This window comes from Epinephelus moara, chromosome 8 (genome assembly GCF_006386435.1).
Source record: "Epinephelus moara isolate mb chromosome 8, YSFRI_EMoa_1.0, whole genome shotgun sequence".
Classification (NCBI taxonomy): Eukaryota; Metazoa; Chordata; class Actinopteri; order Perciformes; family Serranidae; genus Epinephelus; species Epinephelus moara.
Genome location: NC_065513.1, coordinates 45,442,463 through 45,457,962, shown reverse-complemented (window position 1 = coordinate 45,457,962; position 15,500 = coordinate 45,442,463). Strand labels below are relative to the sequence as shown.

General features: G+C 43.2%; 1 protein-coding gene across 1 annotated transcript; it reads left to right on the top strand.

The window, feature by feature from the left end:
* The first annotated feature begins 202 nt into the window (after window positions 1-202).
* Window positions 203-15,488, top strand: LOC126394597 (chromaffin granule amine transporter). The gene is made up of 17 exons (XM_050051518.1): window positions 203-238; window positions 4,918-5,016; window positions 6,361-6,734; window positions 6,820-6,944; window positions 8,350-8,408; window positions 8,519-8,602; window positions 8,915-9,007; window positions 10,140-10,229; window positions 10,803-10,846; window positions 10,971-11,031; window positions 11,160-11,255; window positions 11,545-11,623; window positions 12,096-12,147; window positions 12,786-12,849; window positions 13,071-13,190; window positions 13,376-13,509; window positions 14,858-15,488. Exons 2-17 carry the CDS (start codon window positions 4,920-4,922, stop codon window positions 14,966-14,968), a joined length of 1,683 nt encoding a protein of 560 aa, XP_049907475.1. The 5' UTR covers window positions 203-238; window positions 4,918-4,919; the 3' UTR covers window positions 14,969-15,488.
* The last annotated feature ends 12 nt before the right edge of the window (window positions 15,489-15,500 follow it).

The window sequence follows — 15,500 nt, the reverse complement described above, 5'->3', positions numbered from 1 at the left end:
GTGTGTGTGTGTGTCTCCATATTGTCTGTTTTTATCAGAATAAAAGAGGAAACATCCACCTCCTCCCTCCTCCCTCCTCCTTCCTTCCTTCCTTCACTCCTTCACTCCTCTCCTTGCCTACTTGTCTCCTCTGTCCTCTCCTCTCTCCTCCCCTCAGGTCAGATATATAGTCGCTCCGTCAGCAGCCTAAAGAACCAGAACCAGAAGAAGAAGAAGAAGAAGAGCATCAGAGGTTCAGGTAGGAGCCACCTGTCCGTCTGTCCATCGTCACATCACTGACGTCTGTTCAATTTTATTTTAATTCATATGAGACTCTGTGAAAATTTAAAGTCCAAATCAGTCTCAGTTTATTTACCAGATTTATTTGAGCTTTTATTAAGCAAATGTAAATGAAATATCTGTAATATGTATTCAGTTGAAAAGAGAACAAAGAAAAAAGATTTAATTTATTTTATTTAGCAGATGATCAGTTTGTTCGGCTTTTTCTTTTTCAATGATATACTTTTTTATTTCAGCTACATTTGTCAGTTTCAGAGGAACTAAACTATTAAAGTATTAATTACTCATGTTTCAGCACTATATATGGTGGTGTGATGGTATATAGGGATTTTAATTTCTTAAATGTCTGAGTTGTTAAGATGTATTTTATTTATTTCTTTTGTATTATTTTAAACTATTTGATTTATTGTATTCTAATTTATATTTACTATTTATTATATTTAGTAGGTATAAATCAGATTATTTATTTATATTTATTTTCTTGAGAAAAAAAATCAAATGAGCTTTTATTGCTTGAAAGCGTAAAATTTCTTTTATTTTTAATATTACTTATTGTTTTATTGATTTTATTAAATATATTTTAGATTTATTAATCTCTTTTCTTATTTTCCTTAATGTTTACTGTCAGCTGAGCTTCATATTCAAATAGGAGATGTGAAGATTTTATTTATTTATTTTACTTTATTTCATTTTATTTCTATTTTTATTAGTTTTGATTTATTTTTGAGTTTAGTTCAATCCATGCTGCTGTTGTATCTGCAGCTGTTTCACATGTATTGATTATATATCACATCAGCTCAGGTGTTGATCGTTGATTATCATCTGTTTCTTAGCCAGCGTCCGTCTGTGTTTATTTTATTTAACTTTGTATCCATGAAGCGACCGAGAATCGACATTAGGAGACGTTTTCACTGACATGTCTCATGCTGAAATAATTCAGAACATAAACTGAATATAAAACAGACGATCTCAGACTGATGATGATCTGCAGGATTTTTTTTCCTCTAAAGAAACAAAATTAAATTTCAGATCAATTTTCCATCAAACAGGAGAGGAGAGGAGAGATGGAGCGAGATAAGAGAATAAAGGGAGGTGTGTGTGTGTGTGTGTGTGTGTGTGTGTCTGTGTGAGAGAGATAACTGTGTTAGTGAGGGAGGAAAGAGCCTGTAAACCAATCAGCAGTCAGAACAGACAGTCTGTCGCTCAGGTTCACGCTAACGAGAAAAAATCTAAAAAACACCTGCTGAAAAGTTTTTATGTTTCTGTGATATCACGTCGACTCATCTCTGAACTAACGACACAAACTTCACTGGAACAATAGAAAACAAACAGAAATAGGTAGAAGGTGTCATGTTTACCATCTTAGCTTGGCATATTAGCACATTGCTAATTAGCTATCATCACAAAGTCTAGCTGAGGCTGATGGGACGTCTTTAGTCCTGCAGGTTTTTGTCATAAATTAATAAATAAATAAAACACTGGACACATTAAAGTAAAACATTATCGGTGTCAGGACAACCCATCCTCACTGTGACCTCATCACATGTCCACGTTTGGTCATGGACTTTCCACGTCCACATATGACGTCCAAGGTACCCTGGGTGTGTTGGTTGTTGACGTTCTGGGACACCGTGTCAACTTCAGCCTGTTACATGCATTGTCTGTTTTCAAAATACACTTCTGTTTTCACAGGAAATGTACAGTTTGCATACAGTCTCTTTCAAAATAAAAGCACTATGTAGGTACAACACCACCAACCGATGTTTTTATCCTTCAACAACACACATTTAGCCTGTCATCATCACGTTTATGTTTAGCCGACACACACACGTGGTTACGTTTAGCCGACACACACACGTGGTTATGTTTAACCGACACACACATGTGGTTACGTTTAGCCGACACACACACGTGGTTATGTTTAGCCAACACACACACAAGGTTGGTTTTAGGAAAAAAGAACAGGGTTTGGCTTTACAATCTTACAGGAAGTGACCACTGGCCTCTCGAGTGAAAGTTGGTGGTTGTTGGACCCATCCACCACCCCTCCCTCCCACCTGCCCTACTGGGACTTTTGCCGCCTTAATCTACGTTGTTGTCCCACCACGTTTCCTCCGATGCTACCGGGTATCATTACAGAAGAACAGCGACCGGTCACGTATAATTCAATATGGATTCCGTCCTGGTGGTGGAGCAGTGGAGCAGCTCTTTACCTTTGCAAGGCTGCTGGAGGGGTCGTGGGAGTTTGTCCATCCAGTTTACATGTGTTTTGTGGACTTGGAGAAAGCTGATGACCCTTGGGGAGTCTTGTGGGGGGTACTGCAGGAATATATGGTACTGGGTCGTTGCTACAAGCCATCCAGTCCCTGTATGACCAAAGTGAGAGCTGAGTCCGTACACTCAGCACAAAGTCAAAGATGTTCTCTCAAACATGGATCTCAGGGTGCAGCTGGAGGGAGGAAGGGGTCTGGTCTCTGCTCTTTGCAGATGATGTGGTTCTGTTGGCTTCATCACACTGTGACCTCCATCATGACCTGGGGCGGTTAGAGTGTGAGGCAGTCAGGATGTGAGTCAGCTCCTCCCAGTCTGAGGTCATGGTTCTCTACTGGTGAACACTGGATTGTTCCCTCTGGGTTGGGAGAGAGTTACTGCCTCAAGAGAAGGAGGTCAAGTATCTCTGGGTCTTTGATTATAGATCTCATCTGGTCTGGGAACGCCTTGGGGTCCTCCAGGAGGAGCTGGGAAGTGTTGCTGAGGAGAGGGATGTCTGGAGCTCAGCCTGCTGCCCCCAGACATGGCCCTTGATAAGAGAATGAAAATAGATGGATGAATGGTCGTGTATAATGTTGATGATAAAGGATGGCTGTGTTGTCAGTGTCTGACGCCAGAAATCACTGACCAATGACCATATGTATTCTCAGTGTAAACATGTTGACCTGATGATAGCAAGAGGAAGTCATTACAGTTCATCCTGAGGGGAACATGAACAATGAGCCATATTTCATCACAATCCATCCAGCACTTGAAGGCGTCCAGATATTCTGCAGACTAACAGCTGGTGTCCAGTAACACCCCAATAAATGTAGTAACGCTCCAACAGCAGCAGAGGAGAAGAAGAAGAAGACAGACGGCTGGATGTAAACACTCAGTGTATCTCCAGTCACAGTGAAGTGGAGCTACAGTTCCAGCTGGACGAGGACATCTAACTGGCCTACTGTCCTTGTCCCAGTATACAAGCACGGGAGGGGAATCCATTTATTGAGCCAAGTATGTGCGACTCCTCTACGATAGGTGGAGATATGCCCCCTTTCAGCTTGTTAGTATTGGACCTTTTTCCTGTTGACCTATTACGTCACAGACCAAACAATGGACAAACAAGTTAGCTACGGTTAGCTAGCTGCTAACTGCTACCATGGTGGACAACTTTACAGCTCTGTACATTTGGTCCGTCCAAAAAGTCACGGCTCTGGATGTAGATTTCTCCATGTTGTTACCGACTTCTTCTTCTCTTACACATTTAATGCTATTGGACTTCCGGGTCAAAGCCCGGGGTGGAAACTGTGGAGCATGCTCAGAGCGCCTCGGCCAGTTTGGGTCTGATTGACTGTATACATGCAGGAGTCACATGATCTGGGTGTGTTAGTCCCACTGTGACACATTCACTTTAGGACCATTTCACTCACACTGACATGTTTACAGGGATTTATATAAATCAGTTTTCTCCGATGTCATGGAAACGTTCTGATTTGCAAATGTTTCATGAGGAAGAAAAATCATTCAACAGAAACAGAACAAAGACGACATGTCTGCAGGAGAATCAGTATCTACATCTGTGTGCTGTAATAAAGAAGCACAGTGAGAGCTTCTTCATATCACGTCTGATCTTTAATAAAACAACAGGATGCTCTGTTATTATCACACACTCCAGATATTAGACTGAGCCGTGCTTTAACACGAGCTGTGGATCTGGCTGTGTTTTTGGATTCTGGACAGAGCTAGTTTGGCTGTTTGCTGCTCAGCTAATCATGATTATATATTCATGTATTCATTGACATTGGCAGTCTCCTCTCAGCTCTGTTTCAGGCAGGAATCAAACATCACTGAGCAGACGGCAGCACTAACACGGAACAAGAAGCATTTTTAGCTGCAGTCTTCCACATTCATGTTCCTCTCAGGATGAACTGTAATACAGTAGCTTTGGTGATCCTCTGACTTTTCATCCATACAGACTGTTCTCATGCACAGCTTGCACACCAAAACCTGTACCTCCATCCATTCATCTTCATCCTCTTATCTAGGTCTCGGGGGCAGCAGGCTTAGTAAAGTACTCAGACATCTCTCTGCTCAGCTCCGTCCTCCAGCTCCTCCTGGAGGACCCCGAGGCGTTCCCAGACCAGATGAGATCTATAATGTTCTGAGTGACTTGTTCCACCACTGATGTTCAACCTTCAACATGTTGCTGAATAAGACACAAAGTGACTCTGATCAATCTGCTGATGTCTCTGTTCCCAGAGGGCCGTCATCTCATCGTCTGTCCAAGAAAACAGAGACAGGAGGTGGAGACAAAGATGCAAAAACAGAATATAAATATATGAGAAATGCTAAAACGTGTGTGTGTGTGTGTGTGTGTGTGTGCAGACATGGCGTGGCTCCATCAGAGTCGAGGTTCTCCAAGACTCGTCCTGGTGGTGGTTTGTGTCGCTCTGCTGCTCGACAACATGCTGCTCACTGTGGTCGGTGAGTAAACACACACACATGCACACGCACACACATACACACACACACACACACACTCCACTGTTGAGGACATCACATTGACTTCCATTCATTTCCTGGAGACTCACTCTGAACTCTTGTTCTTTGACTTCAGTTCAGTTTTACTTTGTTTTAAGAGTGAACACGAGGTTTTATTGTTATCTTTTGTGAGTAATTGACTAGTTTTTGTTTTAGTTTTTCAGTGAGGAAAACCTTGACTTAGTAATAACAAAACATTTGTAGCTATAGTTTTTATGCAGTTTTGGAAAACTGGTGTTTTTAGATTTTTATTTAAGGTAATGAAACACTGTCACATATATGGTCAGTCGTCCACATACTTTTGTCCATGTGTTGTATCCAGATGTGGTTCGATATCAGATGGTTCTCTAATGTTCCTCCTCAATGAAGTCTCAGCTGCTCCAAACTGATTTTGTGACGCAACTAAAAACCTGGAGGTCAAAACTGTCGTCAGCAATTAGACTCAGAGCTGCATGTAAAGGCTGCAGAGGTCACACACACACACACACACACACACACACACACACACACACACACACACTGATGACCTCCTGACCCTGAACTTTAAAGCGTTTGGTCTCAGTTCATCGTTGTCTCCTTCGGTCTCTTCTCAGATGAAATCGTTCTCGCTGCTCTTTTCTCCTCTGATGGTTTCATGTGTCATTACAGGATCATGATTAAATAGACAGTTTTCACCTCCTAATTAATTAATCATGATCAGTTTCATTTGGATGTAAAATAAAAATATTTAAAGACGTACTCTGCAGGATTTATAGAAACTAGTACTGTGGGCTAATGGGCATGTAGCTACTTCCATTTTTTTTTTAGATGATACGTCATGTTTGTAGTCGACCAATGAAGATGAGTTTACATATCACCTTGGGTTCGTCCTTCACCTTCTCAAAATGATCCCACACTTTGGATTTCCTGCCCGACATGTTATTAACTAGCCTGTGGAATAACCGCAGGTACCAGCCCTGGAAATTAGGGGCCATGTTGGTTAGCTAGCACTAGCTAATGTTCTGTGGAGAATTGTTTTACCTCCAGCTGAGCGCCGCCCACCCAAAAACATCATACCGTTTACTAACGGTCGAGACATTTCTCTGTCAGAGCAAATTTTTGTTCTTCACTTTGTTTTCTGCCTGAGAAGGTCAGCGACCGTCAGCTGAGGTCATCTTTACATAATTTTACCTGGAACATAGTTTAACCCCTCTGTGACTGGAACATTCAGGCTCCCAGAGACATTTATTACAAAACAAAATGACACGTTAACTTTTTCAAATCAATCAATCAATCTTTCTCTTCCAGTGCCGATCATCCCGACCTTCCTCTACGCCATGGAGCATCCCAGTCCAGAGCCCCCGACCGCCCAGCCCTCCCTGCTCCCTCTGCCCAGCCTTGGTGCACCACATTTGGGCACAGTGCCCTCACAGCCCCCCGACCCCAGGTCAAACCTCCAGACCTCCAGCTGGACCTCCCAGCTCCCTCTGCCCAGCCGCAGTGCACCTGTCCTGGGTACACAGTCAGAGCAGAGCCCCCGGTCGTCTCCTCTGGTGTCCCTCTTTGACAACACGACCTTCAGTCTGCAGGAACTCCGGACCGAACCGACCCCGGACACCAAGCCCACAGACCAGACGAACCTGACCACAGAGCTGCAGATCAACGAGACGACTGACGTCACAGTAGGTGGAGAATGATGTTTACCTGATGGATGAGTGTTGACAGGTGAGTTCATACATTGTCCTCCTCTCTGTCTCTCTGCTGCAGGACGCCTCCTGTCTTCAGGACAGCGTGTTTCTGGAGGAGGAAAATGTTCGTGTTGGTTTGTTGTTTGCCTCTAAAGCTCTCATCCAGCTGCTCGTCAACCCCTTTGTCGGCCCGCTCACCAACAGGTAACTCAGAACTTCCTGTCTAAAACACTTTGACCCGAGCTGCAACCAACGGCTGAAGGCTTCTGGTGCTGTGATTAAAGATGGACAAAAACTACAACCATTAAAACATTAAATCAGCCATCAGTCAGCTGCCATGCTTGTGTCTCTACAGTCATACTGTCAGAGACAGATGGTTCAATTTCACCTGGAAATCACAACATATCAGTGAATAAATGTGCAGTGTTTATTAAGTATCTGCCTCTTGATACAGCCTAACACTGTAATTAAAACTTCAGAGACCTTGGGGCGAAGGAAACAGTCATAATCTGTACTTTCGTTCGCTTTTCCCATCACAATGAGGGGAGTCAGGACCGCAAACGGTCTCTGCAAAATGTATTCATGTATTTTTCATTGTGTTGTGGTGGGTGCCGTTCGTTTGTTGACATTAGTGGACTCATTTCTTTGCTAACATTGCACAATGTTAGCGCTGTAGTGGAGCCAAAGAGAGGCAAGACATTCAAGGTAGATTTATACTTGTGCGTCAGTTCTACACTGTAGCCTACGCCGTTGTGAGCATTTATACTAGTACGGTGGTGTGTCTGTGTCACTCTGCAGTTACACCTCCACAACACAAGTTGGCGGGGGGAGTTTCTGTGAAGTGCTGTAAAATTTAGTTGATTCAAAACACACATTAAACACAGATTAAACACAGATTAAACACACATTAAACATGGCTTAACAGAGACAGTTTCAAACACAAATCAGCTTCACTATAACTCGCAGCATTCACAGACAAACACTTGTCTTTATCTGGACACATTTTCCCCACAAATACAACATGCTAACGTTATTAGCACAAGCCTATGGCATTTTACATTGTATAAATTAGCCTAGCAGCTAGCAGAGATTTCCTCTGCTCATATTTCAGCCAGGATAAATCACACACAGTGTGTGGAGGCTTTATTGTCTTCACAATTTATTGTTTCTTATCTGTGAAATTAAAGTAAATCAAAGCTTTGTTTCCACTGAGGGAAATGGTTTCAGCTTACAGAGACAGACAGGAGGTCTGCGTCACTGTGACGTGGAGTTACATCTCTGGGGAGGTGCACGTCAGGCTGCGGCATAGGGTCCACCATTGATTCAATGCAGAGGTATAAATCCTGCCTCAGGAGAACACATAACGTCACATCCTTTGGATTTTCCTGGAAAAAAAATTGTGCCGAGTTCTCGACATAGAGGTCAGTTCACAGGCTGTTTGAGGTAACTAAAAGTTGGGGAAGATCTCAGTTTCTGAGTTACATTACAAACGTTTTTCAGCCACTGATAAATGATTTACACCTACACAAAGTGACACACACACAGAGGACCTTTAAATATGTGAACATGTCAATAAATGAAGCATCACTGACGGTCTGTGTCTCTGCAGGGTCGGGTATCACATCCCCATGTTCGCTGGTTTCATCATCATGTTTGTGTCAACCATCAGTAAGTCACGCACACACACACACACACACACACACTGATGACAGCGTGTGTATTCTACGAAAACATGTCTTATAATTTACATATGTTTGTGTGTGTGTGTGTGTGTTCAGTGTTTGCGTTCTCAGGGACGTACGCTCTGCTGTTCTTCGCTCGCTCTCTGCAGGGAATCGGCTCATCCTTCTCGTCTGTGGCAGGTCGACGCCTCAAACATCAAACATTCCCTCACACACTGTGAACCCCCCGATCCACCTATCACACAAAATACTAACTGTAGACTCACACAGAAGTCCCAGACTGGACATAAAAACTTTATGTTAAACTGACATTAACTTCCTGTCAGATCAGAGTCATGTGACACATTTACTTTGTGTCTGCTGAACTCAAAACTTTTATGTTACTGTGCTAAACTTAAAGTTTTGATGTTTCCAAAAAAATTTAAGTTGAGAGAGCACATTGTTGTGTGATGGAGAAACTGACTCTATGTTTGTGTGTGTGTGTGTGTGTAGGTCTGGGTATGTTGGCCAGTGTGTACACTGATGATGAGGAGAGAGGCATCGCCATGGGCATCGCACTGGGAGGACTGGCTATGGGAGTCCTGAGTGAGACACACACACACACACACACACACACGTTTATACCTCAGCTGCTACTTTTACTCATTGTACTTTACTCAAAGACAATTTAAGTACAGCTTTGCAGTACTTACTGTACTTGAGTATTCTCTGCTCCTTCGCTCCACCTCAGAGGGAAATGAAGGTAGCCAGTAGCTTTATAAACAACACAGCTCATACAAAGACACAGATACACATATGGATAGAAAAAATAGGTAAGAAGAATAAAAACATAAGAATAAGTTACTTTACAGATTCAGATTAAGGATGTCACTGGCTGACTGTTTACTGGTTAATCACCGAGAGTATTTCTGAGCGGTTACACATGTCAGTCTATAGATTAATTTTTCCCATATTTCAGTTTACTGCACTGTGCACCACCACGGTCTGGTGGGAGCTAACAGCAGCTAACAGCACTGCTCATTTGGGGATTACCGCTTGTGACGTCGTCCCAACCCAACAGTGTAGCTGTGAAAACATGGTGTCCACTCCACTGACCTCCCTCCAGGTCGCCACAGAGAGTAAGCAGCTCAGTTTTGAGCCACAACCCCCCCTCAGCATTGTTAGCCACTGTTAGCTCTGTTAGCTCTGTTAGCTCTGTTAGCCACTGTTAGCTCTGTTAGCCACTGTTAGCTCTGTTAGCTCTGTTAGCCACTGTTAGCTCTGTTAGCCACTGTTAGCCAAGGCTATCCAAGAGAAGGCTGAGACACGGGGTCAAACATGGGGGGATTGCACATGCACAGTGTAACTTGAGCTGCGATGCTGGAGGGTGACAGCAGGGGCGCTAGATAAAAAGCACACGATCTGCTCAGGCGATCAAGCGATTAGCTACTGTTAGCTCTGTTAGTCACTGTTAGCTCTGTTAGCCACTGTTAGCTCTGTTAGCAGTGTCAGCACAGCTAGTGGTGCTAACATTTAAAAAATGCTGAACAGGGTTTTGTAGCTCAAAATGAAGCCACTTACTCTCTGAGGCCACCTGGGGGAGATCAGAGTGCCGCCACCATGAGCCGTGTACTTTATATATATTTCAATGGTAATATTTATGCAATATTCTGGTTGCAGGACACATATACTCAGATATGTGTGTGTGTGTGTGTGTGTGTGTGTGTTTGTGTTTCAGTTGGAGCTCCATTCGGCAGTGTGATGTACGAGTTTGTGGGGAAGCGAGCTCCCTTCCTGATCCTCGCCTTCCTGGCTGTGTTTGATGGAGGTAAATTAAGAAGTCTGAACTCCCGCTAAGACTCATTAGAACTGGAGTTTTTATTTAATGCTAACAAAAGTAATTAGTGGTTTTTTATGTGAAGTCATCTTTTTATTTTATTTTATTTTATTTACATTTTATTGCTTTTGTTGTTTTTGCTCTTTTTATTTAAATTAACTGATGCAGACATTTTGCGTCCTCTTGTTTTAACATGATCAGAACTCTACCTTAGTTTAGACCGGCTCATATTTGATACGACTGTTTGTTTTATCGCCTTCTGAGTTCCTGTTTCTGCTTTTGCTTTGTTCGTCACAGCACTTTGTAAACTCTGTTTTTAAAGATGCTTTATAAATAAAGTTTTTATTATTATTATTATTATTATTAAACAGACAAAGTGTTCAGATTGTAGATAATATTTATTTCCATTAGAATCATCTGTGATAAACTGTGTCAATAAATGATGATGTCACTGCTGACGGGGGTTTGAACCTGTGACTTCCTGTGTACTTGTTGATGATGTCACACTGATCAGTAAACATGTTGTGGTGTTTGTTTGTTTGTTTGTTTGTTTGTTTGTTGCAGTGTTACAGCTGTTGATCCTGCAGCCTTCAAAGATCTCTCCTGGGGTGAGTCCACCTTAAAACCAGTAACCAGTCTGACTCTGATCTGATCCAGACTGGTCTGATATTGTCTGATCCAGACTGGTTTTGTTGTGGACCATTATGACCAGTTTCAGTCTGTGTTTTTCAGAGTGTGGAGGGGACCCCGTTACTGACGCTGTTAAAGGATCCGTACATCCTGATCAGTGCAGGTAAGAAGATGTCTCCTCACTCTCACCTGTCTCTGCCACATTAGTTTCAGCAGGACTCACCTGGTTACACACTGGTTAAATAAATAACCTGTCTGTCTGTCTGTCTGTCTGTCTGTGTCCGTCTACAGGTTCTCTCTGTTTCGCCAACATGGGCGTGGCCATCCTGGAGCCGACGCTGCCCATCTGGATGATGCAGACCATGTGCTCCCCGAAATGGCAACTTGGTACGATCCACCATCTGCCCTTCCTTTTTTACTTCCTTCCTTCCTGTCTTTCCTGCATGCTCCTCCTTCCCTTCCTTTCCTTCCTTCTGTTCTTCCTTCCTTCTTTATGTTCCTTTTTCTTTCCCTCCTTCTTCCTTATGTCCCGATGTTCCTTCCTCCTCTCTAACAGGTGTGTGTGTGTTACAGGTATAGCCTTCCTTCCTTCCTCCCTTCCTCCCTCCCCCTCCTCCTCTCTAACAGGTGTGTGTGTGTGTGTGTGTGTGTGTGTGTGTGTGTGTGTGTGTTACAGGTATGGCCTTCCTTCCTGCCAGTGTCTCCTACCTGATAGGAACAAACCTGTTTGGTGTTCTGGCCAACAAGATGGGACGGTCAGTGTGTGTGTGTGTGTGTGTGTGTGTGTGTGTGTGTTCAGACCTCGACAGTGAGGAGATTTTGTTGAGATGTTCAAAGGACTGTGTGAGGGTTCGGGACTGTCAGTTAGAGTCCTCACAAGTATAGAGGCAGAGGTGTGTGTGTGTGTGTGTGTGTGCGTGCGTGTGTGTTCTCAGAGGAAGACGTTCAGTCAGCAGATTAACAGATTAACTTTTCTGGAAACTCTGAGTCCTGTTCAGACCTGAACCTGAAGACTGCTGGGAAACCTGCAGCTGTAGGACAGACAGACAGACAGACATACAGACAGGCAGACAGACAGACAGACAGACAGACAGACACACACACAGACGGACGGACGGACGGACGGACGGACGGACGGACACACACACAGACCGACGGACGGACGGACGGACGGACGGACGGACACACAGACAGACAGGTAACTGATGGGTGTCTCTGTTTCTCCAGGTGGCTCTGCTCCATGTTAGGGATGTTTATTGTTGGCATCAGTCTGCTGTGTGTAAGTATGACATCATTCATTCACTCATGTATTCATTCATTCATTCATCACTGATTCATCCAACCAATCACTGTGGTTTATGATGTTGCAGCTACACAAGAAATCTTTTCATAAATGTCATAAACACTCATTTACAGAGACACTGTCCTTGTCACAGTGGCCGCAGGTTCAATTCCAGCCTGTGGCCCTTTGCTGCATGTCATCCCCTGTCTCTACCCCCAATCTGAAAAAAAGACAAAACAAAACAAAACAAAACACATCAGCCCCGTCTCCACCAAACCCTTTCAGTCCAGCACCTTCAGAACCAGCAGTAAGCCTTCAGACATGGTACCTAGACCCTCGGTCTGTTCAGACAGTCCTCTTAAATGTGGGCGGGGTTGTTGTCACTCACTNAGTTAACGTTCCACCTTAAAAGTTGCCGGCAGTCGGCCCAGTGAATGAAGTTATTTTTTCTCTTTCATTTTATAGTTGTAGTTTACTGATGTATGAACAGAGGTTACATAAAACCAGAAAAAACACTGCACCTTTAACCAGGACAACCAGCAACATTATATGGTACTGTGTGTGTGTGTGTGTGTGTGTGTGTGTGTGTGGGTACTGTGTGTGTGTGTGTGTGTGTGTGTGTGTGTGTGTCACAGGTTCCTTTTGCCACCAGTATCTATGGTCTGATTGGACCAAACGGAGGTCTGGGCTTCGCTATAGGTGATTATGTCATTACCTCGGTCTGATTGGACCAAACGGAGGTCTGGGCTTCGCTATAGGTGATTATGTCATTACCTCACTGACTCTCAAATATTAACGGTGTTTTTAGGTGAAGTGACGCAGACAAATTATTTGATGTTTTATATATAAACTGTGAAACTATCATCCTGATCATTTACAGATGTTAAAAACTGTTGACTCGGATGATTTTTGTCCGTCAGGTATGGTGGACTCCTCCATGATGGCCATCATGGGTTACCTGGTCGATATCCGTCACGCCTCTGTCTACGGCAGCGTCTACGCCATCGCTGATGTGGCGCTGTGTATGGGGTTCGCTATCGGTAACACTCACATTAAAACAATTTAAAAAGTATAATTTTAGGAAAGTGAAATAATGACGCTGTGATCTTGAGATTATGAGATTATCATTATAAATCATTCTCTGTGTATCTGCACATGTTTCTGTCTTTGTGTCGCTGCAACACTGGAACAATAAAGACTTATCTTATTGTATGTGTTGCTCCAGGTCCGTCCACAGGGGGCGCTCTAGTCCAGGCGGTGGGGTTCCCCTGTCTCATGGTGTTCATTGGAGTGATCAACATCCTGTACGCTCCGCTCTGCTTCCTGTTACGTAACCCTGCTGTCAGAGAGGAGAAGATGGTAAATACACATCTGAGAACACAACAGACCAGGTCACGCAGGGTGGTGACACTAGTGTGATACATAAGTGGCTCGTTACCATGGTTACTGAGAATTCTAGATTCTGATTGGCTGGCAGGTGTCCATATATTTCTAGTAACTGGGCGGTTTAACCAAGCAACAACATCAGAGGCTGAAACATGAAGCTGAAGTGTCAAAACCTGCAGTTCCTCTAATGTCCACTAGAGGCGGGCTCCAGGAGCGAGTCAGTCCCCACTGACCTCCATGTTCACACGTAGAAATAAACATGTTTACAGCCTGGCACAAAAACACTTTGATCTCTGTAGTTAATTTCAACATTCATGACGCTTTTACAGTAGTGTTAATTATGACAGCTATTTTAGATTTAGTCTCAGTCTTGGGACAAAAATGTTTCTTAGTTTTAGTTATTTTTGTCCTTCATAGTTTTAACCGACGAAAATTCAAAATGTCTTTGTTGACAAAAATTCGAACATTTTAGTCTACAAAACGCTTTAGTCAGTGAAAATTCCAAACATTTCAGTCGATGAAAGTTCAAAATGATTCAGTCAATGATTAAAAGCACTACCATTCTCAGCTTTCAATGTCCAAAAGTCCACCATGAACATTTTCATCACATCTCGTCAACAAAAATGAAACCTGGATTTTTTCTTAGTTTTTATTATCAAGATCTATTTTTAGCTTGTCTCATTTTTGTCATGAAAAAAAAAAGGTTGTTGGTCGCTGATAAAAAAAAATGTCGTCATAGATTTTATCAACGAAATTAACACCGTTTCACGGAGGCTGAATTTATATATATATATATATATATTTTTTTTTTTTTTTTTTTTTTACCTATTGCACAGCTATTTTTGGGGTTACCTGTTGGGTACCCGTCCTGGTGCAGGACTCTGGTTTACACTGATCCAGGTCGGGGTCCCTGATGTGAAAACCTCCTTATTTACTGTCAGAAACTTGAAAACGCTGCATTTCTGTTAAGAGGAAATACAGATGATGTCAGCGGGTTTACTTCAGAGCTGAACAGCTGCAGAGTTTAATGTGGCTGCATCCTGAACAGATTCCCCCAAACACTCTGTGTCAACACACACACACACACACACACACTCGGCAGGTCCTGACACAGCAGCAGGAAGTGTGTGTGTGTGTGATGTTGAAGCCAAAGTGTGTGTGTGTGAAGTCATTACACAGTGATTAGACTGATCACAGATCAGAAGCTGCTGCCTTCAAAGCTGCAGAGGAAACATTTCTACTTATTAAACCTCAATTACACACAGATTACTCTTCATTGATCCTGTGTGTGTGTGTGTGTGTGTGTGTGTGTGTGTTGCAGGCGATCATCGACCAGGAGTGTGTGATGCACAGGAAAAGCTACAACACACAGAAGGAGAGTCGTGAGTTTCCTCTGAGTGACTACAGCGAAGAAGAAGAGACGGAGGAGTGACACACACACACACACACACACCTGAAGATGTTCATGTTGTGATGTTGTCTTCTTCAAACACCTTCATCATCAGACTTCCTGTCGTCACACAGTCAGAACAGAAACAGACGCTGTTTAAAGGGACAGTGTCGGCATTAAAGCCCCATACACCTCCTTATTAATTAAATCTAATTAATCATCATTTCAGAGCGTTGTGGTTCTCTAAGACATGTTGTCATGAACTCACAGACGCTGAGGCAGTTTACAGAGTTAACTAATGTGATCACATTTATGCAACTTCCATTAAAAGACACCCGATTTCCTCCTGCTGGCTGTTTGCTAGGCCCCACCCCCACTCAGTGTGTCTCCAGTCCCAGTGAAGTGGAGCTACAGTTCCAGCTGGACGAGGACATCTAACTGGCCTACTGTCCTTGTCCCAGTATACAAGCACGGGAGGGGAATCCATTTATTGAGCCAAGTATGTGCGACTCCTCTACGATAGGTGGAGATATGCCCCCTTTCAGCTTGTTAGTATTGGACCTTTTTCCTGTTG